General features: G+C 37.4%; 1 protein-coding gene across 1 annotated transcript; it reads left to right on the top strand.

The window, feature by feature from the left end:
- Tnfrsf11b (TNF receptor superfamily member 11b) lies at window positions 1-27,212 on the top strand. Its single transcript, XM_076835959.2, has 5 exons — window positions 1-282; window positions 17,997-18,366; window positions 22,323-22,514; window positions 24,157-24,381; window positions 26,078-27,212. Exons 1-5 carry the CDS (start codon window positions 253-255, stop codon window positions 26,464-26,466), a joined length of 1,206 nt encoding a protein of 401 aa, XP_076692074.2. The 5' UTR covers window positions 1-252; the 3' UTR covers window positions 26,467-27,212.
- The last annotated feature ends 220 nt before the right edge of the window (window positions 27,213-27,432 follow it).

Raw genomic sequence — 27,432 nt, 5'->3', positions numbered from 1 at the left:
AGCCTTCCGCGGCCCCGCACCCCACCCCCCACTCCCCACCGCCCGCTCCCGCCCAAGGTTCCTAAAAAGGGAAGGTGCAAAGTTTGGTCCAGGACAAAGAAATGACTGATCAAAGCCAGAGATACTTCCTGTTGCTGGAACGTTATATAAAACGTCACCAACGCCGTGGCCGCGGAGAAGCACCTAGCGCTGCTGGCCCAGCCGCCGCCGCCGCCGCCGCCTCCCAGCGCCTGAGGTTTCCCGGGGACCACAATGAACAAGTTGCTGTGCTGCGCGCTCGTGGTGAGTCCCCGGGCCAGGGGAAGCCGGCTACCTGCCACCTGGTCTCCGGACCTCCCAGCCCACTGGTGGGGGCCCACTTAACTTCCTCTCCCAGGAGGGAGCTGGGGTCAGGTTGGAACAGGAAACCTCTTTCTAGCTATTTCGTGCTTCGCCTGGGCTCCTCTCCACCCTGCAAAGTTCCCTAATGGGGAAAGGAGACCAGCGATCCATTTGATTTGCTTTCTTCGTCTCTGCTCTCATGTTGTTCATTATATTTTTGCTTGATTATCTCGGTCTTTTTATCATTTAGCAATGCTGTGGCCCCTGAGAGTATTTTTTGTTTGTTTTAGTGCTGGGGATTGAACCCAGGACCTTGTGCATGTGAGGCAAGCACTCTACCAACAGTTTTAAAAACTATGATATAGAACACAATTTGGATGCCATGAACATAACACGATACATCATTAGGCTCACTTTTATGAGAGTTGTGGTCAATTCCGAATCATTAGCAACAGGGAAAAGATTCTCTCTCTCTCTCTCTCTCTCTCTCTCTCTCTCTCTCTCTCTCTCTCTCTCTCATACACACACACACACACACACACACACACACACACCATTCACTGTGACATTTAATATTTTAATAACTTTATTGTTAAAAAAGATTATTCTAGTTCTCAACTTCAATATAATGTGGAAAATATTGGTGAAATGTTGTTAGGTGTATGCAAGAATGCATTTAAATAATAGAAGTTCAGCACTACTACATAAGGTTAAGAACGATGTTAAATGCTGTTTGGAAAATAAAGGATTCTCTGTAATTTATTTTAGGTTGGGTTTTTGATGGATCATTGTTAAGATCTGTATGTAGGTTATTTTATGACCAAATAGCTATTTCCTTTATGTCAGTAAGAGTGCTGAATATATAAGTTTACTAATCAGACATTCATGCAAGGGTAGGAAAATTCGTATATAAGCCATATTTGTGTTTTGGATGTGTTAGAGTAAATGTTTAAACTTCAGCCTCTCACCCACAAAGTGTGAATGGAAGTCTAGGTAGTGTTCCACTTAGTTCCCATGCTAGACAGGCCCAAATAAGTACATATAACAAAGTCATTCAAGAGAAGTTGGACAGGAATTAATGTATGTCAATTATATACATCATCTATACATATAACATATATATCATATATATATATATATATATATATATATATATATATATATATAAATTATATATGTATGCTAATACAAATACCCTGGAGAACTTTGTAAAAAATGAAGCTTTATAAATATGTAACAAAAAAATTGCACAAGTTGTTAAGTGCTAATGAAATTTTCAAATTGACACAGATCAAGAACTACATTACCAATACTACCTGAAAAGTTTTCTGTCCCCATCCCTGTTACTGCTATGTTGGTGGCCATAAGGATCAATATTCTGATTTGAACAACATATTATATTGTGCTTATTATTGAACTTTATATTTAAAAAAAAAAAACTTCGTGTGGTTTTTGCATTTGGCTCCTTTCACTCAAAGTTCTGTAGTGAAGTTCATCATAAGTGTTGGAAGTACAGTAGTTTGTCCATTTTCTTCACTGTATAGTGTTCCATTGTATGGATACACAACTAATCACTCCAGGTTCTGGCTAGAATATATAACCCTTCTGAAATGAGGGAGCATTTTTATTCTCTCTAACCCTTTTTATTCTGTCATAGAATTTATTAACAATAAACAGATTATTAATAACTTTTAAATTTGGAGATTTCTTCTAAATGGTACTACATGTTCTTAATAGCAAGCAGAAATATTTGTATTAGTTTATATAGGGAGATAGAGATGTAAGCAGGTAACACAATGTTATGTGTTACAACAGTATCTGAAGACAAAATTTGTGTTTTGAACACAGCAAATACTTCAAATAGGAAGGATTTCACTTTGCCTTTCTTTAGAGTCTGAGATTGACTTAATTTATGAATAGCTAGAAATGGACACTCTGTATTTACACATACAGAGTCTGAATCCCCTTTTGTAAGTAAACACAGAGAGGCAATTCTAGGAATCAGAAGCAATACAGCTACTTGTTCTTGTAGCAACATGCCACCAGGGGGTCAGGACAGATTGAAAAACAGGATGGACACCCTGCTGCCCCCATAGAGCTCAGCCCACCTAGCGCCCAGTGGAGAAGGCAGATGTAAATGGGTTACAATGATATGCATGCATTCAAAAAAACACACAGAGTTCCTGCTCCATATTAACAGTAACTTCTAACTTTATGTTCACAGCTAACTATAAGATGATCTAGAACCAAGTGAATATGTAAAACAAAAAGAAAAAAAATAATGCAGGTGATACTCAGAGGAGGGAGAATCACCTGGTGAGGGGTAGGACATTTTCATTGTTGGAGATGAAGTCAGGGCATCCTGAACCCAGCATGTAGAAGAAGCAAAATTGTATGTCAAAGCAGAATTCTAGATTCTATTTGTGAGAGCAGAGGACATTTCGTTTGGCAAGCAGTGAAAGGAAGGATGGGGCATCATCCTGGGCTTTCCTTGAATGCTTGAGTGTAGTTAGGAGAGACCTGCTCTGTAGGATGGGATAGTAATAACACGATGGTATTTCTTTTATGGTTGCCCATGAATTACTTGGTGTCCTAGGAACACACTGGTCTAGGCCTGTGTTTTAACTGGTGGCTGGAACTTCCTACCATGTACTGCCAGAACCACCCACTGAATTTAAAGCTAAGCTCAGAATTAATCCAAGGTCACTAGAAGTTTGGATGGAGGGGTGGGAGGTGTAGAGATGGTTTTTCTTCAGGCCATCTTCCTTTATCCTAAAGGATAAAGATGGTCTGACCATCTAACTTTAGAATAAAGCTCTTTGGGGCTTTTGACTTTTTGTTTGTGTTTATTTTGGTTTCCCTCCCCTTCCTCCAGTGGCTGAGTATGTGTATTTGCCTAGCCATTTTTTTTTTTTTTTTTTTTTTTTAAAGCAAATGAATACTGTGCAGTTTCTAGGAGAATCTGACATACTCCACTCCAAACAGTGCTGATCCCTCTCTACTGCAACCCTCCTGGCCTCGGTGGTCACCTAGCAATCTTCAAGCAGTTCCTAATTTCAATCTGGTTGTTCATTTTACTTTTTAGGCTAAAATCTCAGCTGTCAGATATCATTGGTGGAGAAAGAAAACATTCTGTGTCAAATGTTTTATCTAGTTTGTTCTAGAGGGAGAACTCTGGCAACGTTCACCAAAAGGACAGTGAACACACTCCAACGTTCTTGCTCTTCTATCCACTAACTTACCTCCTGGGTTTTTCTCTCAAGAACCTTCAGCTCCCTGACTGTGCTCCCTTTGCAGGAGAGTTTTCTGTGAAAAGCATTCTTTTCTTGAGCATCTTATTAACCAATAGCATTCTCTATAGCCTGCACTCTCTTTTTTTGTAATCAAAAATGAATAACTAGCAAGATTAAAAAGAACTGAGGAGTAGACTGAGGAGAAAGAGTAATCTTACAAAAATTTATGTATGCATTTTTCAAGGTCTTGCCTGATGACGCCTGGCTGCCCCATAGGTCACTGTGATGGAGCAAAGATGACAAAATTATCAGTGTGTTTGTCTGCTTTACCCTGCAGGGCAGTAGTTCTCAATTATATCAGACTCCTTCCCTGCACTTGTATAATAAATCTTTTGTAACAACCTCCTTGTCTCCTGAAATGAAATTCAGAGTACATATATTTTGCTTCCACATATAATTGTTATAAAATCAATATCCTGGCATAACTATACTATAAAAGAGTAATGAAAGAAAAGTAATTTATAATAAAATACGCTTCTCTAGAAGGCATAAAGAAGTTGTGATCTGCTGTCATCTTTATGTGGAATTGCCACCAGACACACCGCAACGAAGGGAGGCTGGGCTTGTGTGTCATACTGTGGCTCAACAGTGTGACCAGGGTTGGCTTTGGTGCTGTGATTTTTTCTAAAATGGTGGACAAATCTTGTTAGAGTTTTAAACATCACAAAGTTCCATCATCTCTCAAATTTTATGTAGACAAATTCCTGGAAAGTACCATACGTAGAATAATTATGTAAAAATTACTCTGTGTATAGATAAAATGGAGCTCCGATCCTGGCTCAGATAATGACAAGTAGGTTTTTCACTTAGATTATGTATGTCAGTTGTCAATAGGACATTTGTATGCATGTGGGACATGGGATTGTTCAGGACACCAGCAGCAGTCATAGTGCCCTTAGGGACACCCTTCATGTTCATATTCCCAGAACTTCTCTGAGGTCAACCAAATATGAGCTCTTTACTTGCAAAGATTTTTATCTTACTCATCATAGCCCCATGGTCTCCATAGTGCCTGACACAAAGGAGCTATGGTGAGATTTTCTCAAGTATTGGTTAATCCACGGTCAGTTTCCATGAATGTTCCAACAGAATTTAGCTTATTCCCAGTAAACAACAATCTAATATTGGCTTTGATCTCATACTAATATATAACTCTTTCTAGCTGACTAATATTTCAAATATTTTTTTTCAAAATACCTTCATTTTTAAAATTTTTTTTTTTTTGTGGTGCTGAGGATGAAACCCAGTGCCTCACACATATGAGGCAAGTGCTCTACCCCTGAGCCACAACCCCAGCCTCTTAAATATTCTTTTATGCATTTCTATTATGAAGATTTATATCAGGAACTTGGATGTAACTCAGTGGTAGAGCTTTTAGATAGCATGCATGAGGCCCTGGATTTGATCTTCAGCACTACTAAAAAAAGAAAGAAAAGGTGCATGTCAATACTGTGTGAAAGCTCGTACTTAAGCAAGCAACAAAAATAAGTCACATTCATATATTGATCCTCAAAAGTGCAACATAAGCTCAACTGGACTAGCTTTCTTACTTTCCCATCTGGTTGGATATTGTACCATCTTCAGTAATTAATGGGTTCATGATATTAATGTTGGGCATTAAGTATTCATTTTGGATTTGAGATATGTTCTATGTTTGTAAAATAATCCAACAGAGCTTCCGAGTAAGTATTTAGAATCAAGAAATTTTAGGCCATAGGAGAATCTTGGACTGGAAATAAAAATTTGGGTCACTGTCCTAGAGGGTCATAGAGAAAGATGATTTTTCATGGCAAAAAAGGAGAGGATAGAGCTGTTCCCAGGCCACATTTCTGATATCGATAGTCTGGTAAACAAAATGCAAATAAGAACAGCACTAGCAGCCATGTTTAGAAAAGAAAACAAAAATCAAAATAAAACTTAGCAACCCACAATAGCAGGAACTAGTGAATCGGAAATCCTAGCAACATCTGTAAACTATCTATGCAAGAAGAATGAGTGAGGTATGGCCAACTTGAAATAGATACAAGGACAGTATTTTTATGTGACATGTAATTAGTTTTTGGAACTCAGCACCACAGAATATTTTGGGGTAACTAGCATAGAAAGTCTAAAAAAAGAATTTTTTTAGACAGTTGTAAGGGATAAGAATAGTGTTGCAACATGATAGGTGAGAAGCTGTGTGGTACCCACTCTCACACTTACCTGGCCTCTCTAAATTAATGTTTCAGAGCCAGAACACTTTACAGACATACCAAAATGGTTTCTTCCAGCTACAAGGTGACATAATTTCCCAGGTGCTTGGGTAGGTTTTTAACTCCAATTTCTCAGAAGCACCTGAACTAGCCATATCACAAATGGATATAAGACGCAAGAGAAATGAAGTCCTTCTAAAATAGTAATGAATTATTCATGGCCTTGATTTATCACTTTCTTTAAGTTTTTCAAAAAATGCACTTCCTTAGAATTTTACAGCCTTACCATGAAAATACTCTTAATCTCCTTGAATCATCTTGTTTTAAATTTATATTTTTATAAAAACTGTATATATTTAAGGTATATAATATAAAGGGTTTGCTAAACATTGTAAAGTGATTTCTACCAACTAATTAACGCATCCATCTGCCCAGAAATGTTTTTAATTTATCCTATCTTTGTTTTATTCTTGGCCTTGGCCTTGGCCTTGGTCTTATTCATGTGCTTGGTCTTGCTCTTAGCCATGTGTTTTATTGATGAAAAGCAAAAACTTCTATTACTTTCTTATTTAAAAAACTGTGCTTTTTTTTTTCCTTAAAAATATGCATTCAGGACCCTATTCATTATGATTCCTCTCACCATCACTTTGCATCATCACCACCAGAAACAACAAACTATAACTTAGGAATTCACTTGTAAGCATTGTGACAATACTCTGCAACAGCAAGGGCAGAGGAGAGACAAAAACTTGAATTTCTTAGTCCTGCCTTAGACTTTGAGGGGCAATCAGTGACTCCCCTTCTCTGGGTCTTCCTTAACACATCTCCAACATAGAGGTGATGTAACAGGTCATATATGAAAGGTATACTTTAGATTTAAATATTTTACATTTGAATTGAAAGATAAAAGATTGGTTATTACTATTTCCCACCACAATCATGCAAATAAATACCATTTTTGTATAAAAATATTACTCTATAGAAATGTTTTTAAAATAATCTATTTTGTCAAAATTTCTTCTGCTCCATTAGTTCATCATGTATAGGAAATTCTGTGGAGGTCAATGAGATCACAAGAGGAATCAGCTTTTGAAATACTACCTACTTTTAGGTAGCATGACTTACATATTTTAGGATCACAAATTGTTCTTTAAAGCCAAAAAACTGTTTTCTCATTGTGAAACAAGTTCTTTCTGTCTTTAGCAGGTGTGCATAGAATTTGTTAATATGTTTTTTTTTTTCATATTTCATTTAGTGAAAAGTCAGGTCCAAGACATTCCTTCAGGACTTACTGAAGAGGTATAATTATGGTCACTAGCAGCCTCCTTAGACTCATTGAGCAGAATTTTCTTTGAATTTGTATTCACAAAGAAGTACTTGACAATTGCACACTGCTCTTTGGAATAAATGTCAAACCTTCAGGCATAATAAGCATGATAATAGGTAGCTTGGCAAGACCATTAAAAACTACATTTGAATAATACACCAGGCTGATAGACAGAGGACCTCTGCTACCCACACTCTGTTCCTTGCCTCCTCTTTTACTGTCCAGTAAAAAGAAAGAAAAAAATCAAGTAGGTTGGGCTGAATAAATGTGAACTAGAAAGTATTGAGTGATGTTTTGGAGGGGAAGGTGTGATATTATTTTCTGCCAATTGTTCTCAATTCTTCTTCCTCCCAGAAACTTGGCAGGATTGTAATTCCCAGTCTTCTCCCTGTGAAAATGCAGTGAGGGAGGATATGAACAGTTCTGGCCAATGACTTGCAACTTAAAAAGATATGTCATTTCCAAATTAGAACACTTAATTGCCCATCTCTGCCCTCCAAGGGTTGGGGTTTTTTCTTTGTTTTGTTTTGTTGTTCTTTTCTTTTTCCAAAGCAAACTGGCAATTTTCCAGATATTGGTGGCCCTAGGTCCTGGACAGGGGACTTTGCTTAGTGCCATCAGCAGAGACATTATCATGAGTGAGAAATAAACCTTTGTTGTTGTTTTTAAGCCACAGATATTTCAATGTTGTTTATTAGAACAACATAAAACCTAACCAGATATGATTGACTCAAGCAAAACCCCAACTCTGTCTGCTCAATGAGGGGCATTAATTACAAAGACAATTTAAAAATCAAAAATGGGAGTTCATAATCTGCTTGAATCAAATGTATGAAATATGATATGTCAAGAGCTTTGTAATGTTTTGAACAACTAATAATAAAAGAAAATAAATAAAAATCACAAATGACTTAAATCCATAATTCTAGATTACCAGTTAAAATTCCTTTTTCATCAAAACCAGTACTAGAAAATTCTTGAAAAAGAAACTCTTCTTTCTTCTATTGCTAAAATTTCAAAATTTTAGGCAACTGAAATTACACACAGGCTTATCTGGGCTGCAAATGAGGAAGCCCAACAGGTACTTAGTAGGAGACTAAATCAAATACCTATTATGTGAGGGTGACCAAACAGAGATCATATTTTGATTTCTTCGTGGTTTCTGAGCATTTCTTTGTAAAAGTTGACTCATCTTCATCTACAACTTCTACCCACGTATGACCAGCCATTAGGAGGAGACCACAAAATAGAAAGATACTAACCATGTTGATAATAGACATCGGATTTGGATATCACAGGTAATTTTTCACTTAATTTTTATAAAAATCCTTGGTGCAGATATTAATATCTCTATTTTGCAGATAAGGAAATAGAGAAGTTAGGCAATTTTCCCCTAAGATTACTGAGATGACATGTTCTTTCCTACTTCGTCATAGAGTATGCTAATATCTAGTAGCTAAGACCAGTGAAAATTACTCATAAATCAGAGCCATGTCTCTGGGTACCTTCAACTCCTAGTTCTCTGCATGGGGTTCATGAGGGCCAACTCCTCAGACAAAGTGATTCCAGTACGTTTTCATCTCTTTTTCAATTCCTTCAGCTCTAGGGAGCTACCATACTTTTTTTTTCTTTGACAACTAAATGTCTTGGTTTCCTTACAGGATATGAGTCTGCAATCAGACTCCCTAGGTAACATGGCATGAGGCAAAAAGCTTTAGTAGCTTATGAGAGAGTGCAGCCCTGGAGAAGCAAGAGTGAGCCTATGATGAGTAAGGTAGAAAAGGAGGAAGAGCCAACTCATGGGAGCACACTACTGAGAGCTGCTTGCCCAGCCCCACAGGACCACCTGCAGACAGGATGTGTGAACTACTGCTCTACGGAACAGGAGAAGAAAGAATTATTGTTCATCAGGAAGGATGGATGGATAGACAGATTGATAAAGATAGGATAAAAGAAGATAGATAAATGATAGATCACTCTGAATTCTATACTGTGTTACAGTGGATCATGTACCTGTCTGTCTCTTTCATAAGACTGAAGATCCCCACAGAGAAAAGTCAATTGATTTGAATCCCAGCTTGACTTTGTGCTACTTCTGTGACCTTTGACTCACCCAACTTCTCTGTGACTCAGTTTCTTCCTCTATGAAGCGGGGCTAGCCACATCCTCATAGAGATAGGTGGACGGATGGAAAATAACAGGATGTGGAGAGTGGGCTTAGTCCAGAGTCTGCTGTCTAAGAAGATCATAGTAGACTCACTTACTGTTCTTCACCAAATTATCCAGGACAACAATTGGATATTTCCCACATGGCAGACACACAGGAAATAGTCACATGTTTAATTCATAAGTGTCTTGATTCCATTTTTACTCCTGGTTTCTATCCATGTCATTGCCACCATGGCTTTCCTTACTCTCTCTGACCCTTAGCCGCATGTTGATTGGACTTTAACAGGTTTCATTAACAATCAAAAGGTGTGGTGGACTAAAGTTATCTTTAAAGAGATGCACTTGGGGCTGGGGCTGGGGCTGGGGCTCAGTGGTAGAGCGCCTGCCTTGCATGTGTGAGGCACTGGGTTCAATCTCAGGACCACATAACAAAATAGAGTATTGTGTCCATCTACAACTAAAAAAATAAAATAAAATAAATATTAAAAAAAGAGAAGCACTAAAGAAATAAAATGGAACTTCAAAACACATTCAGAGGTACCAGCATACTAAAATGTATTGCCAGTGGTGAGCCCCAGGGGATAGAAACTGGCTGGGGAATCTTGAGGAAGTGCTGCTGCCTTGTGCTTGTGAAGGGACCTGAAGGAGATCAAGGCACAGGACACCATGGTGTCCAGGTCTGATGTCATGTCTCAAATCTAGTAATAAACAGAAGCCAAAGAAAAGAAATGTTAAGATCCAGGGAGTCAAATTATGTGAGAGTTCTGTTTATCTACATTATATTTACCTGTATTACAAGTTCTTTCTTCTGAGGGTTTTTTTTTGTTTGTTTGTTTTTGCCTTTAATTGTTAATCTATTAAATGTTAATTGTCTATAAAAATCCACTGAAGCAGCAAAAGTGTCATAAGCAAATCCATTCTGACAATTCTGATTGATTCCCACCCCAAACAAGTTACTGCTAATTAATTTTAAAGCCTTCAGACAACTGCAGGAAACTTCTAAAGGGAACAAAAATTGCACTCAAAGTTGAATTTTACCTGGAGACAGTTCTCCATCCCCATGGGAAGCAAAACAGTGTAGAATTGGGCCCAGTGATTCATCTAATAAATCATAATTATTTGTGTTTCTTGTCCCCGTTTGCCTAGGAAAGCTGTTGGCAGCAAATAAGTCCTGTAGAGATGAACAGATTTAATTCACTTGCTCTTATTTTTTTACCTAGAGACACAATCCTCAGCCAAACAGCTGGCTATTGTGAAAGTTCTTAAGCAGTAGAAGACCTTCAGGTGGGGAGCTGGCAGCGCTAGATAAACCTCTCAAATGAACTGCCTTTCTTCCACAACCATGTTTAATATTGCAGCCACATAGAAATGGAACAGTCCATGCAAAATGCCATGAAAAATGAAAGATGCTTTAAAAAATAGCTTTCTTTAGGCTAATTCTGTCATGCCTATCATTTTAGATGAGGAAATTGCAGACTTTGCTCTTGCCCTTGCAAATGCGTCCTTTACATCTCAGATATTTATCTGCATCTGTATGATTCCCAATAATCCTAATTACACATAGTAGGTTTTTAATATAGCTGTGAGTTAAATACAGTTAATCTATCTATATTGAATACTTTCTATGTATGCAACCTCATGCTAAGCATTTAAGGAATAGGAGACAAATGCTTTCCTATCTTATCCTATTTTATCCTATCCTCTCCTATCCTATCCCATCCCATCCCATCCCATCCCATCCCATCCCATCCTCTAAGCGAAGCCATGTAACTGCCCAGAATCATTTGACTAGGACCAAGAAAATGACACCAATTGGGAAGACACTGAATGTAATTCTTGTAATTCTACCAAGTCAGGTGCGCTTTTTCTGGAGATAATTAAGAACAGAATAATCAACTTACAGCACATTTTAGGTGTGTAACTTCCTACTGATCAAGAAATCTCAAAATGTCTCCAGAGACGGTTCCAGTCTCTCCAGAAGTCTCTCCCATTTCCCACCTCCTGGGTAATTAGCAAATGTAATAATGTCTCCTGCTTGTTTGGAATTTCCTTCCTTATCATCAATTTCATTTGTCTCCTTACTGGTTTGAAATATGCCAATTGTCTGGGGCTGAGTAACACAAGATCATTCTCATCAGTGAGTGATCTGGGATTACTAAACTAGTGGTAGAATTGCAAATACCAGCTTCCCAGCTGAAAATGCTTTTACTAATTCACACTTTTCAAAAGTCATTATTCATTACTCAGTTAGTGTCCTTCCTGAAATTCTCCATGATGTTCCTACATTTTTACCTGCTCTTTTTCATCCAATCTCTCAAATGTTTGTTAAGTCCCAAAGGTTAATGATTTTGTCCTTTTTGCTTGTATGCTATTTCCTTGGGAGATGCTATCCACTTTTTCTGCTCCTAAAGAGATTTATGTGCTTTTAACCCTAAAAGATGTGTCTTCCGTTGTATTTCTGCCCCCAAATTCTCAATGCATACATCCATTCATTTGCTAAGCATCATCACTTGAGTCTCAAAGATGGAAATTGTTCCCAACTAAATCCATTCTCTCTCTGCATAACTTTCTGCTTCTCCTGCTGATAATAATCAATGGCAACATCTAATGCCTAATCCTTGGAATTCAGAGGCATGTTCTTCAACTGCTTATTCTAGCACCACCCCCTCTTAAAGTAATCAGCTGACTTACCAGATCTATCCCTTTCTCTCCTTCTCCATTACAGTGCTCCTTGTAATTTCTGACCTCTTTCTCTGTTGAGTCTTTTTTTGGTCTTTATTCTCCTCTCTTCTGCCTCCAGTTGCTTTGCCAGTGACAAGTTTATGAATATTTTATACCAGCCTGGGCTTTTATATAAATGTTTCTTCTTAATTGTATTTCCAGGGCACAGCCATTGTTTCAATAAATATTTGCTGAATTAATGAATAAACTGTTTACTTAAGGAATGGAGGGAGGACAGAGAAGAGAACCTGCACTATACAACTATTTTTAAAAATTAAATAAACTGACCCTTATGGGAAAGTAGTTTGTTTCTAATAATCACTATAATTTATATTACAAGAAATATTTAGGAAATTCAGCATGATATATAGTCTGGATGTTTTCTTTCATGGTTAAGATGAACTAGAAAATGGCATGGTTTCCAAATTGACCAAAGTTTAGCTAACTCTGGAGAGTCCTCAAATAGTTCTCTGCGGCAAAGATCATGACGAGGGATCACAAAAGGAACTCCCAAACCAAATGGTTATTTCAGGCTTTGCGTGGGCTCCTTTTAATGAATCTTCCATAAATGGAAACCCACTGGGTCATTCATGGTTCTGCATACCAGAGAGCAAGCCCGGCTATGGGATGGGCTGCATTGCGTAATGCAAAAATAAGCTTTCTAGAGGAAGTGTATCCTTTTGTCATTCAGATGCATAAAGCAGCTTAGTGTTCTAATCAAATCACTTGTCATCTGCGAAATTTCCAACTCAGAAGCTTTGAACAAGTCCTAGTCTTAGTACAGAGAGAGAAACGTCATTATCCATTCATTTGGACTTTAGAAGGCTTTGGTTGTTCTTCTAATGCTGGTGGTCTCCTAAGTCTCTGCCCTTGAGTTTGAATGAGAACTAAGCACTTTGGGGTTTACCCCCTGCACTATTCGTAAAGGCAACAGTATAAGTGAAAGCATTAGTTAAATGTTAGAATTTGACCTTCCACCAAAATAGTTTTATGGGGCATATGCTGTGGGCTTGAATTTGGCTGGCAGTGATTACTATGACCTAGGACATGTTAATTAACCTTCCTAAGACTTGTGTTTGTAGCTGGTGGAGACTTAGTGATAATAATGGTAAAAAGAATTCTAAAGTGAGTACTAACCAAAATATTATATGTGCTGCTTATTAGCCAATTGCCTTGCACAGAGTAGATTTAATACATGTATGTTTAAATGGAATAGACAAAATGGAATTCCATCTTCATATTAATGAATTAATGAATAAACTATTTACTTAGGTTTTTTTTTTCTGTTTACACAAACCATTACCATACTGCTCTACTTACTAAATATGAGGCACTATTGTCAGAAATTTATATGCATTTGGGACCAATAGTTGGACAATCAATTGTAAGGTCAGAGCATTTAATAATAAAGATTATACACATATATCTGAAATATTTTATTTTGATTTAAAACATTTAAATAAATATTCATCTGTATTTTGAGATATGACCAACTCTTTTATTGGAATCTCTGTTTGCTAACTAGATTCTTATGCTGTATTACCTACAAAACCCTTCTCTGTGAGTATGGCCCATCTATTCAGTTTTTAAACTTGAAGATACTCATAAAACTAATTGATTGCATATAATACTTCTTGATGCTTTCCTTATTGTTTTTTTCTAGAATTGTGTTGCTTACTTTAAATTCTATGGTGGGTTGGTTTTATTATTATTTTTGCAGGGTTTTTGTTTGATTGTGGGAGGGGGCAGTAGTGTTCAACTCATCCCAAAACATTCAATTTACTTTTCATAGAAATATAATTATTTTTTTCATCAATGTTTGATACTTTACATATTTAATTGAATTATTTTATTACAGTTATAACTAGCACCCACTAGATCAGCAACAAATGTACAACTGGCTTTTATTAAGCATGAGACTCCTCCAGGAAGATCAAGCACAAGATGCATGCTAGAGAGCAGGCATACCTACCAGCATGCTGGGACATCAGGTGGTTTTACAGAGGACAGGGAAGGCAGGAGTGAATCTGAAAAGTGAATAGTGGCAAAACTACTTCAGCCATACAGAGGAGTTTTGTAAACAGAGTGGAGGAAGAAGAATGAAGGGGATGAGACTAAGGCATTTGCTCCCAAGTTCATTGGCTAATTAAATTGCCAAACCAAAGAAAAGAACATTATAGAACGAGCAAAGACTTTAGAGAACAACTGATTCAGCCCAGCCACAATCTTCACTCTCTACAGTCATCTGCTAACATTTGATGGATGAGGGAAGACAGATAGGCTTGAAATAGAAAGTTCTTCAGTTCCCAACATTAAAAATGGAAGACGAGGGGGAGCATGAGGCTATCAGAGAGGCAGCCAAAACTGTCTTTAAGAAGAGATGTGGAAGCTTGGGGAAGAAGTCCTGGGACTAGTCTCAGCACCACATAAATAAATAAATATATGAATAGATAGATACATAAAATAAAGGTCCATTGATAGATATATATATGTGTGTGTATATATACACACACATATATATACCCACACATATTTTTTTTTAAGTAGAAGATTGGAAGACTTTCAGATTTTCTTCAAGAATGAATGGTTTTCAATAAAGAATGAATAGACAGGGTAAGGGAGGAGGATAAAAGAAAAAAAAAACAGAAAATTCTACTTTATTCTTTATAAATCAAGGGCAAAACACAAGAAAGAAGGGGCTCTTCTACAGAAAGCACTTTATGCTTTTATAGACACCCTTATACATGCTGTTGTGGGTGTTCATCAGTGGTCATTTGGAGACTGCATTGCATAAAAATTCATTTTAAAACTCTCATTAGGTTTTAAATATCAGCTGGCAAAAGGAGCTCTAGCCAGTGATATGGTGGTCTGTTCTATATCTTCATTTTCCTTGAGTTTTCAGGAAACTCAGAAGAAAGTGACAGAAAGGACTGAGACAAAGAGTCTATTAATCTTGCCCATCCTCTGTCCAGTAACCAGTTCCAGAAATTCTGTGTGGGAATTGGGGCTAACCGAAGATTGAGACCTAAACATCCAATTCTGGCCACACAGAGTTCTGTCTTTTTACCAAAGTGGAAATTTTTCAAATCAAACACAGAGATCCTATTGAACTCCCTGAAAACAAGTCTGTAATTCCTCAAGACTTTCTAATTTTTAAAAATGTAGATGATGTGTCCATATGGAAGCCTTGGAGAAATGCCTCCACTGCTTACTTTCTAATCCTCAAGTCAAGCTTCTTTATTTATTCTTCTCTGAGCATTTCTTTCATCCCAACTTCCCTGTATGTGAAAGAAATAGCTACTAATTTCCAAAGCAATGTTTCAGGAAACCAACAGTGTCATGTCCAATTACTTAGAAAAATATACATTTTATTAGCATTCTTAGTCACAAAGGTTGAGTTACCCTAATCTGAGAAGCTAGAAACAAGAAATATTTTAGATTTTTCTTTTTAAATTTGGGAATATTTGCATACACTTTACTTGATGAGAACACCTAATTTAAAATTTCAAATCTGAAGTTTTTTTGAGCACCAATATGATGCTTAGAAAGATTAGAATTTTGGAGCATTTCAGATTTTGGACTTCCAGATTGGGAACATAAACATCATTGGTTGGGATTTCTCATCCCATCCCCATCACTTTTAAGTAAGGGAGAGTCAATACTGATGATCAGATGGAAACACAGGCCATGTTGTAATGGGAACAGCGCAACAATGAGAAGTCAGGCTGGGGAAAATCTTGGGGTTGCAATACAGCAGGATGTGGCTCACCTAACTGTAGCCCTTGAGATAAAGGGTCTCTCTGGGTCTCTGAGTCACGCCTCTTGAAAGCAGACAGAACTCCAAAAGTGGCTTTCCAGGAAATTTAAAGAACAGCAAGAGGATTTTTTTTTCTTACTGCTTTCATATGTATTTACAAGTTGTGTAAGGAAAACCTCATTTGATTGCATTGAGTATTTTAGAACTATTTGAACTAAATCCATGCATAGGGCCTTAAAAGATGCCTTGTAACATATTCAAATGACCAACCAGAAAGTCTGTCATTTCATCTTGCTTTTTTTCCTTCGAGATAATAAAAAGCCCCCAGGGAAATTCAAGAACAAGCTGTCCCCAGAAACTCCCAGGTCAAAAGGCTGTCTTGCAAAGACTGCTGAAGCAGCCCTGAGTTCTCACTATATTCTGCTTCGTTGTTGTTGTTGTTAGTTGGGACTCCCTTACATCAAATCACTCTTTGAAAATTGCTCCTTGCTAGAAAATCTATGGCCCTGAGTGCGATGTTTTGTTATTTTCTTCTGGTTTGTCAGCTCATACTAGGTCCAAGCAGCCCAGACACCTGCCATGTTCCAGTATGAAATGAATGAAATTACTTACATTAAAATACCTAAATGTTTATGAAAAAGGACATTTTTTACCTGTACTACCTCTAATTCAAAACTGATTGCTGTTTCTTTAGCTTGGCATGCTTTTTCCAGTTCAGGGGGTTTCTGTGACATTTCCTGAGCTCTGCAAAGAAGTGAGTTTGGAAAAAATTATTGTGTTTGGTTTGCCACCTCCCAAGAGTCTGAAAATAGTCAGTGTTGATTTCTGCACCAAAAACAAACAATAGAAACCAAACAAGCCACCCCCCCCACAAACAACACTGCTTCTTCTCAGTGTGTGTTTCCTGAAATTAGTGTGAAGAATTTCTCCAATGCTCCCTTGAAGCATTGAAGATGTAGAATAACAAAGATAGATGCCCACGTGAAGCTGGTGAAACACTTTTTCCTGATGAAGACTCCTTCCTGCCATTATGTGTGGCAACTTCTGAAACCTTGCCTGCTCCTTGGAAGTTTTCCCAATTAACTTGAGGAGAGGGAGTGATTTTATTTTGTAGATATCACTCACCCATGAGATTCACGAGTGTTGGCCCAAATGACCTTTGGAGAAAATGTCAACCTCAAAATTCCAGTGGATGGTGAGCTTATGGAGACAGTAGTCATGTCGGACTCACCAGCATATTCTTGGTACTTGACTCCTAGAGGATCATCATTGAATGAATGAGGACTGTGGGTGTGATCCTGTATCTTCACACATCACTGACTCTTGACTTTGTTGCTCATCATAAAGTCTTATAATAGGAAAACTCAAAGAGATATCATCTAGTCTTAAATATGACTATTGTGACCACCCCACTTAGAAATTATGATCTTCCCACCTTATCCTCCCGGTTTACCTGATCTTTTCTTTTTGTTACAATACTTCTATTAAAACATTATTTATCTACAGTGTATTTTCTTAGTCCTCCATTTGGATAGTAAGTGTCTCAAGAGCAGAACTTCTTGCCTATTTTAGTCAGGATTGAATCCCAGGTAGTCAGAAACAGAGTTTGGAACATATTGAGGACTCAATAACTAGTTGTCCAATCAACAAATGAAAGAATAATTATTAGCATCTTCTCTGTGCATTAGAATCACTGTAGGAATTATGGGGAGTTTTTCTTTTCTTTCTTTTTTTTTTTTTTTTTTTGCTCCCCTGGCTCAGCTCCACACTGATGAAGGCTAAGGGCTTAAGCCTATGAATCCCAGGAGCCTACATTTTTAGTAAGGAGTCTAGGTGATTTGATTTCAGCTATTCTGGGAGCCACCAGTTCATCCACTCACTAATCTAGAGAAAATCCTGAATCCCAGGTTTTTTCAAGTCACATGGTTGTATAGCAAGTTATCAAAGTGTAGGTGGTATTCTGATAAACTTCCTGTTTCAGTCATCTATGAGCCTGGATTTACTTACTATATTTATTGCTATCCACATTCATAGTCTTTGAGTTTCAGCCACTGAAAGCAAAAATTATGGCTTCTAAACTTACTTTGTGGCCATCTCAAGAGACAAGAAGGGCCTTAAGCTTAAGTACTAAGGGACTTTTTGAGTCTAATGCTGCCTTTGCATAGAATAACCTTATTTCCATGCTAAATTGCCACTATGTCTCTTTCTCTTTCTAGTTCCTGGACATCTCTGTTAAGTGGACCACCCAGGAAACTTTTCCTCCGAAGTACCTTCATTATGATCCAGAGACCTCTCGCCAGCTCATGTGTGACAAATGTCCTCCTGGCACCTACCTAAAGCAACACTGTACTGCGAGGCGGAAGACCGTGTGCACCCCTTGCCCTGACCACTACTACACAGACAGCTGGCACACCAGTGACGAGTGTCTGTACTGCAGCTCAGTGTGCAAGGAGCTGCAGTATGTCAAACAGGAGTGCAATCGCACCCACAACCGTGTGTGCGAGTGTGAGGAAGGGCGCTACCTCGAGGTAGAGTTCTGTTTGAAGCACAGGAGCTGTCCCCCTGGATTTGGAGTGGTGCAAGCTGGTACGTATCTGCTTCCAACATGCAGAAAAACAGTATTGTGCCAAGCTAGATAGTAGTGAAATATTTGAGGGACACCTTAGTTCTGATGATAGCTACAGGATGGCAACTTGCAAAGGTAATGGAACATGCTGGGTATATACTATGTATCTGGATTGCTTCCAAGGCCCTTTCTCTGAGGAATACTTTGCCTCTGCAGGGTAATTTAGTGAGGGATCTCAAATGCAGCAAATTGCTCCCTAATGAGATGCATGATGGATTACCCTTTTTTAAAGGAACATGCTCTAAGTCGCACCAATGATAGTGGCTATATACCTTCACTTCATCATGGACATCTTAAAATTGAAGTGCTTTTTGACAAACATCAGAAATGTTAATTGATACCAAGAGAGTAATTATGCTGATATTAATGAGGCTGTGGAGTGCTAACAATGAGCAGTTATAATTAATTATGTAAAAAATGAAATGGTTAGGGGAAATGCATTTCATTTTTTAAAATGAAGCTAGTTCTTTCTCTAGTACCCTAGTGGAGTATCTGGAAGGATAAACACTCTAGCAGCCTCCTTAAACGGCTTATTCTTTATGTTAGACAAAACAGATGTCAAGCCAAGTGGAAGCCTTAACCATGAACAAAATGCTTTCCCTTTCTGCATTTCCAGCAGCATAGGTTAGGACCAGTGTGCGCAAACTCTTTTAAATCTGCAACCTCAAATTCTTTTTTCTATTCATGCATAAACCTTCCATGTAGATAAGAACTTCCTCATGGTTTGGAAAAATCAAGAGTATTCACTTACTCAGCTGGAAGAAGGAGTAATCTGCATAGATTACTGAAATAGTTTTTCTCAACTTCAGCACCATTGACATTGGGGCTGGGGGATTCTTCCTTGGTGGGCAGCGGTCCTGTGTACTGTAGGGTATTCAGTAGCAACCCTGACCTCTACCACAGGGTGTCAATAGCAGTATTGCCATCATGGAGGCAACCAAAAATGTCTCTAGACATTGTCACAAGTCCTCTGGCTAGCAAAACACCCCTGGTCAAGAACCACTGGACTAGTGAATGCTAATTATATGTAATTTTTAAAAGTGAAATCCAAACAACCTGGGAGGCAGGAGAATCATGAGTTCAAGATCAGCCTCAGCAATTTAGCAAGAGCCTCAGAAACTTGGTGAAACCTTGTCTAAAAATAAAAAATAAAAAAGAATTGAGGAATGTAAATCAGTAATAACACACTCCTTGGTTCAATCCCTGCACGCGCGCACACACATACACACACACACCTACACACACACACACACACACACATCTACACACACAAGAGAGTAATAATACATAAAGTCAATTGTTAGATGACAAATACTTTAGGTCTAAATGCATTCAAAGGGAATATCCCAAAATTGAAATCTGTTCAGTCTAAGTAGTGAAACTTAAAAAAAAAAATTATAAGAGAAACTTAAAAAAAAAATTAATCAAATTGCATGGAGAACCCTAAGATGCCTCCAGTATGAGTATCTGAGGGAGGAACTAGTAACATTTTCTACTTTTTACTGAGTGATATTTGGGACACAAATGCTAAACCAAATTGTGGAGTGAGGGAAGCCCACCCCACTAAACCAAATTCATTTCATTCAGTGCAGTAAGTAGTTTATGCAAAATAATTAAGCATGGTCTATGCAGCTTAGAAACTGGAAAATTCTGAAAAATAATGGAAATGGCAAAAGAGGCTTCATATGCATGAATGTCTGAATGTAGAATGAAGTACATAGGCAACCAGGAGACTTAGGACAAAGGTACATGTTTTATTCTGTGGCACCACAGTGGGGTTTACTTATCTCTTCCGCCTAAAATTCCACATGACAAATAAAAGGTTTCCAGCCCAAGGACAAAGAAGCATTATGTTCTGTTACTCTTTAAAGTGTTTAATAACCATCCATTTGTTGTTGCTGCTGCTTTTAAGTCAGATTTTCTTTTCTCCCATTTTATTTACACCTTTCTATCTTCTAGTTGGCCTTCTGATTTCTTATGAGATTACCTATGGTTAGCATGGCGAATTATTAACTGTAAAACCATACTCTTTTCATCATATAATATTTCATATTTTGCCTTACAGGTTGTAATTCTCATATTTCCAATATATTAATAAGGCAGAATCATTACTAGATGAGTAAATCTTTTTATATATAAAAAGTTCTACCAGGTATAAAGAGGGAATTCCTGTCTAGAAAGATCATTAGAGATCCCTCTACACATAAAGCATTAGTTCTACCATTCTTCAGTCCTTTGATTAAAGAACTTAAAGACTAACTTACCTAAAATACTATCTCATACACATGATCTTCTCAATAAGATGCACAAAAAGACCTAAATATGTATCCAAAGAATAGCAAGATTCTTCTTTGTGTAGAACCTGTGGTAGTTGGCAAAAGGATACTTGGGTCCATATACCCAATTCATTTATTCCTAGTGAATTAGCAATGAATGAATGTCCTGAAATTCTTGCTCAAATATCTCTGCTTATGATATTGTAGAATTTGGGGTAGAATTGGATTCCATTTAAGAAAAAGCATATAATAAGAAAGTACATTAAAAAAAATAAAAATAAAAACCCCCTTGCTTTGTTAGCTGGTTCCTAAGATAATGATAATGTCACTACAATGCTGAAAATAACATTTAATATGTGAAGGTTTCAGGCTGTTGTGGTTTCCTGTCTCTCTCTCTCTCTCTCTCTCTCTCTCTCTCTCTCTCTCTCTCATTCTCTCTCTCTCTCTTTCTCTCTCTTGTTTCTGCCAGTCCTTTGTCATTTTTATAGGTCAATGAATCATCAATCTTTTAGAAAGGGACAAGAGATAAAACTAGAACCAATCCATTTGGCTCCTCTTTTTTTTTTTTTTTTTTCCTTTCGTTTGGTAAAAAAAATATAATGAAGTAAGAGGTTGAAATTTTTAATAAATGAAGTTTAATAACTTTCTGTAGCTTTCATTTGTCTCTTTTGCATTTGTTATCTCCCATAAGCCAGAATTGGCCTGTAAAATCTACATTTGAATACCCAAGTCTAAATTTTTCAACTAGCTTACACTAGATGGAGATATTTTCATATGCAAATACACTATAATGTCAGATCTATCCATGCATAATAGAGTCAAGGGTTTGAAGTTACTTAGCTTTCACAGCTACTTTGGTTGCTGACTGGTTCATATACTCTGATTAGCCATGTCTCCAAATTTATCAAATACCTCACCACAATAAAGTCAGATGTCCTTGCAGTTACCTTTCCTGAAGTCTTAATGATGTGCTCCTTCGCTCAACAGTTCAAGCAAATGGTATATCACTTTCCATTTACTCTTGTGATTCACTGCAGGCTTACGTTTTTTGAGTCAGCGGCCAACTTTACTGCCACTTTGAGAAGTTTATTGTAACGTTGTAAATTTTTACTTCTCAAGATTAGTACGCTTCCTAGTTGCTTTGCAATTAGGATTCAGGAAAGAAAGAACTTCAGTAGGAACTGATTGGAATTTAATGAGGCAACCTTCAGTGGGTGCTGATTTCGAAGGATGGTGTTACAGCAGACACATGGCAGTTACCTTGATGATATTCCAGGAATAATTGTGTGAAGAATGCAGTTGACAACCCGCCTTCCTGCCATCCAGCAGAGGCAGGACTAATGAACACCCTCCCTTCCTCTCCTTTCCTCTCACATTTCAGGATCATTTTGTAGGTAACAGCAAAACAAACTTGCATTTGTATTAGGAGAAGGGGAGCCTGCCTAAGGGGCTGACTGTAGAAGTTTTGTTCTCTCTGTCTAATGAAGTGAAAAATGAAAATGCCTAAAGTTTTATGCAACATAATACATAATAGTAGCAGTAAAAACCAAGTGAGAAGTCTTTCCAGAACTGTTTTAAGAGAGTATCTGCTGTGAAAGTATTTGAGAAGAAGGTGCTAAATCGCTTGGTGTTTTTTCTAGGAACCCCGGAGCGAAATACGGTTTGCAAAAGATGTCCAGATGGGTTCTTCTCCAATGAGACGTCCTCTAAAGCTCCCTGTAGAAAACACACAAACTGCAGCATTTTTGGTCTCTTGCTAACTCAGAAAGGAAACGCGACGCATGACAATGTATGTTCTGCAAACAATGAATCGACTCAAAAATGTGGAATAGGTAATGACATTCCAAACTCTGTTTTTGTCTCATTTTCGCTGTCATCTCTCTCTGAATGGAACACAACAGACTCTGGCCAAGTTCTTAGTCACATTTTCCCTGTCTTGATTCTTAACCAGCTTAACATCTGCTAAAGCCACAACTCAAAATCTCTGAAAAAGTCCTCATCTTCTCACAGTTAACACCCCAAACCCTGATTTTCTCCCCTTCTTTTCACATTCAAATTCAGTGTTATTCATAGGCGGTGTCAAGTTTGTTACTTGAGGTCAAATTAGCAGAGTTCAAGTTGTAGAACTGATGGACATTTTATCACGTTCTAGAATGACTGTTTTATTAGCTAAATTATAATTGGCAACCAAGAAGCAAGATGACATAAGCTGACGACAAATTAGAACATATACTTGGCTTTGTCACCAATGGATTTAGACTGTTTAGTGCATGAAGTTCCAAATTCCTCTGGTGGTTCTAAACTCTTTGAGCCTGCCCCATGTTGTTGATGACATTAATCGGACTGGAGTATGCTCTCACCCTGTCACCCCACCCCTAGACTACAAGAAGACCTTCCCTGGAGGATATATCAAACCAAGGGTGATCTGTCTTTGTGCATTTAATCAAACAATAGCATGAACCAGCTTGACTCTCCCCAAATATCTTTCTGAAATGCATAGAAGTATTTGAAGCATAGGAATGTGGGCTGATGCATTAATCATTCCAACCAAGTTTCCACATTTCTTCACTATGTTGTTGATTTCTTAGACAAGTTCTCTAGCCTTTCTGCTTTCTCATCTAATAATTGAAATAAGGCAAGAGATAATAAAAAGAGTGACTCCTAACTTTAGCATTCTCTTTATTTAGTTCACTTTAATTTTATTTTTGTCATTAGTGGAGCACTTAATATTTGCTAAGTACTTTGCTATATAGGCTTTAAGATTTACAGAAACACAGTGAATGATAGGTGTGAATGTCAGAGTCAAGTTCAGATGCAGGTCTGATGAATCTAAAAACAAGTTTCCAATCCCTGTAATATATGGACTCTAACCAGATACTTAGGCCATCACAACCCTTTACTGAGTGACATTTTTTTTTTTTTAGGTTTGATTTTTTTTTTTTTTCAGTTAATGCATGCTATTTTATATGTGTCAGACTGGGGATTGAGCTCAGGGTCCTGAACATGCTAGGCAAATGCTTTACCACTGAGCCACACCCAAATGCCTTAATGCATATTTAGAAATCTATCTCCTGCCTTGAGTACACAGGTAAACTGTATGTTTATATATGTATATATTCATGCTCCTTACAGTCAGTGATTATATTGGTTTTGACACCGATCTTGAAGGAAATAAATCTTTGAATGTTAATATTTATATCAAATTATAGAATTTTGACAAAATATTTAATTTATTTGTAGCTATTTACATTCTTATTTAACATTTATTAAACCTCCCCACACCCCAAAAGCCCATAAAAAAATTAGAAAGCACCTAAGTTCAATAAGACTCTATCTCTAAGAGCCTCAAACTTTGCATTCTAGCATATTATATTTTGGAAAACGCCATTTGCTGCTTTTCGTTTGTTTCTATTCAAAATACGTCCAGAAATCCAATCCTTGAGTAAATCTTCTTTGTCTCCTTACCCTCTTTAGATGTCACCCTATGTGAAGAGGCATTCTTCAGGTTTGCTGTTCCTACGAAATTTACCCCTAATTGGCTCAGCATCCTGGTAGATAATTTGCCAGGAACCAAAGTAAATGCAGAAAGCGTTGAGAGGATAAAGAGGCGGCACAGCTCACAAGAACAAACTTTCCAGCTGCTGAAATTATGGAAGCATCAAAATAAAGACCAAGATATGGTCAAGAAGATCATCCAAGGTGCGTACACCTGAGATGGGAGCTCAGTCAGAAATCAAAGACACTGAGTTGTCGTAAAACAGGAGCAAGACCACATGCCTGCATAGTTTTGCATGATGTTTCCTTCAAAGAATCAGAGTTGGACTGAACAGGTTTTCAAGTGACAATGTAGATGCTATTCCTACAGCAGTTGTGTAAGGTTTTATTCTCGCCCTTGCTCCCAATTTCTCTTTAAAGTGCATTGGATACTCCAAAAGGATTAGACCTTAGGGAATCTGCTTGCAGATCCTTTAGCTATTTTCTTAGCCTCCCTACATGCCTAGGATAAGGTCTTTAGCCATTTTGGATCTTGTCTCACATTTCCACCAAGAAGCTATGCTCTGTCTATTCGGCAGTTCTCTCCAGAGAGATGCTACTGTCTTCTGTGGACCCTCCCATTCATTCTCACCATGGGGCCTGTATTAAAATCGCCAATTAAATGGCATGTATAGAGAGGATTCATAAGATAGTGTGAAAAGTGCTTGAGCATCTTGGGAAAAAAAATGGTTAAGACCACAAACTCTAATGTCATTTTAGAGGTTTCCAAAGAATCTCCTTTAGAAATGAATGGTGTGCTAGAAAAAGAAAGACAGAGAGAGGAATTGAGATAAAGGAGGAGAGAGAGAGAAAGAACCTGTACGTGATGGAAAACACAAAGAATGTGATAGAAAAATGCAAAGAGAGGAAATCTCTGTGGACTATAACCTTGTGTGGACTGTAAGCTTTAGGATGTACAATGGAAAGAGTTTCATCTTCAACTATCATTGGGAGGACATGTCAGAAAAATGAGGGTGGTTTTCCTAAAGCAGACAATGCCAATAAGAAATTCATTCTGCTCTTCACTCATAGTTAAATAATTGAGTTTTCCTTCACCATCCTGAAAACCTCAAACATCTGGAACCAGAGCAATGGATTTTAGGAGACTAACACATTTGAGAGTTGAATGCTTTTGCTTATGCAAAGAGCTAACGTTTCTTCTGTTTTTGGCAAAACAAAAGTGTTCTTTGAACATATAATTAGCCCTGAAGCCAAAAGAACAGGAAATAGAGAATTAGAAACTGTTAGAATTGGAAAGGACCAAATTCCCTATTTTATAAATGAGTATATTTCAACTCCCAAAAGATGAACTGAGTTTTCTTGCCTTCAGGCTCACAGATAATAAATGACAAATGTCATTAATAGGAATATTACTTACTGCCTCATGTTTATGCTGAACTCCCTGCTGAAATATCCTCTGGAGGTATATACTCTAGTTCTTTGGACTCACACTCTTCAAAGAGTGCCCATGTCAGTGATCCACTAGAGAAATTTATGTTACAACACAGCTAACTTGACTTTCTTTATTTTCTGAACTCTTATGATCTCAAACTGATCATAGAAAACTGAGAGCGATGTCTTTAATTCTCCACTATTAATTTTCAAAACTAGGGGCTCTCACAAAGTTGTATTGGGTGCCTAAAATATATAGCATCTTATTATAGCATGAAATAATATTTATCTTAGTTCTCAGAAATAACTAGTGTCACTTGAGTTGCCTGAAAAAAAAGGGGGGAAGGAAAGTTTAAAAATTATAAAATTCTGCGAGAACCTTTTGCCTCAGTCTGTTTTTTTTTTTTTTTGATGGCATTAGATGAATATAAATGATGTGAACATCTCTTTGGGCTTTTGCTTTATGCAGATATTGACCTCTGTGAAAATGGTGTGCAGCGGCACATTGGGCACGCAAACCTCACCTTTGAGCAGCTTCGCAGCTTGATGGAAAGCTTACCGGGGAAGAAAGTTGGAATAGAAGACATCGAAAGAGCAAGAAAGACATGCAAATCAAGTGAGCAACTCCTGAAGCTGCTCAGCTTATGGAGAACAAAAAATGGGGACCAGGACACCTTGAAGGGCCTGATGCATGCGCTCAAGCACTTGAAAACATACCACTTCCCCAAAACTGTCACACACAGCCTGAAGAAATCCATCCGGTTCCTTCACAGCTTCACGATGTACAGATTATACCAGAAGCTATTTTTAGAAATGATAGGCAACCAGGTCCAATCAGGAAAAATAAGCTGCTTATAACCAGACTCACAATGGGCCAGATCTGATGGATAAGTAGACTGTTTCTCAGGCATTGAAGGGATACAGTGATTTCTTTCTCATCACTAATGGCTAATTTTGCCACAGGGCACTAAAAGCAACTATGATGTAAAGAAAGAACTAATGTCTCCTGAAAATTTCCCCAATAAACCCCCAATAATTGATCCAACTGTCAGGACTGGCCCAGTGTCCACTGACTGTATGTTCCCATGTTACTGCTTGCAGTAATTTAACTGGAAATAATAATAAAAACTAGACTCCACTGTGCCTTTCTAAATATGGGAATGTCTAACTTAAGTAGCTTTGAGATTTCAGCTGTGCTATGGGCTTTTATTAGAAAGCCACATTGTTGTTGTTTTATTTTTTGTTTCATTTGCAAAAGTTACTAATATATCTGTAACACTATTCCAGTATTGCTATTTATATTCATTCAGATATAAGATTTGTACATATTATCGTCCTAGAGAGAAATGGTATAAGACTTAATTTTAGAAATAAAAACTATATTCTGTTTATTATGAAAGATGAAAGAGATAAAATATATATTTTTAATGGAAAGTTCGTAGGGTTTTCTAATAGGTGTTGCCATTTTTTCCTGTGTGGAGTGTTTTTGTGATATAATTTTATCTGTATAAGCTGTAATATCATTTTATCAAAAATGTATTATTTAGTCAATTGTTTAATGTTGGGAAGTGTGTGAATTATAAATGATCTGAATATTAGAAGCTCTGAGAAATTGAATGTACCTTATTTAAGAGATTTTATGGTTTTACTATATAAACATCATTAAAGTTTTCCAAGTATTTTTCATTGCTTTTCCTCTTGTTTGTATTTGAATGGGACCTTATAATGGGGCCTGAACTCCTGATTTCTCTATTCCTCTTTCATCACAGGAATATTTAGGAGTTGTTAAAAATGGAGATTCCTGGGCCAATCTGCTAAAAATTT

Source organism: Callospermophilus lateralis, chromosome 16 (assembly GCF_048772815.1).
Source record: "Callospermophilus lateralis isolate mCalLat2 chromosome 16, mCalLat2.hap1, whole genome shotgun sequence".
In the NCBI taxonomy this organism is placed as follows: Eukaryota; Metazoa; Chordata; class Mammalia; order Rodentia; family Sciuridae; genus Callospermophilus; species Callospermophilus lateralis.
Note: the sequence above shows the minus strand (reverse complement) of the source record. Positions and strands in the feature narration are given on the sequence as shown.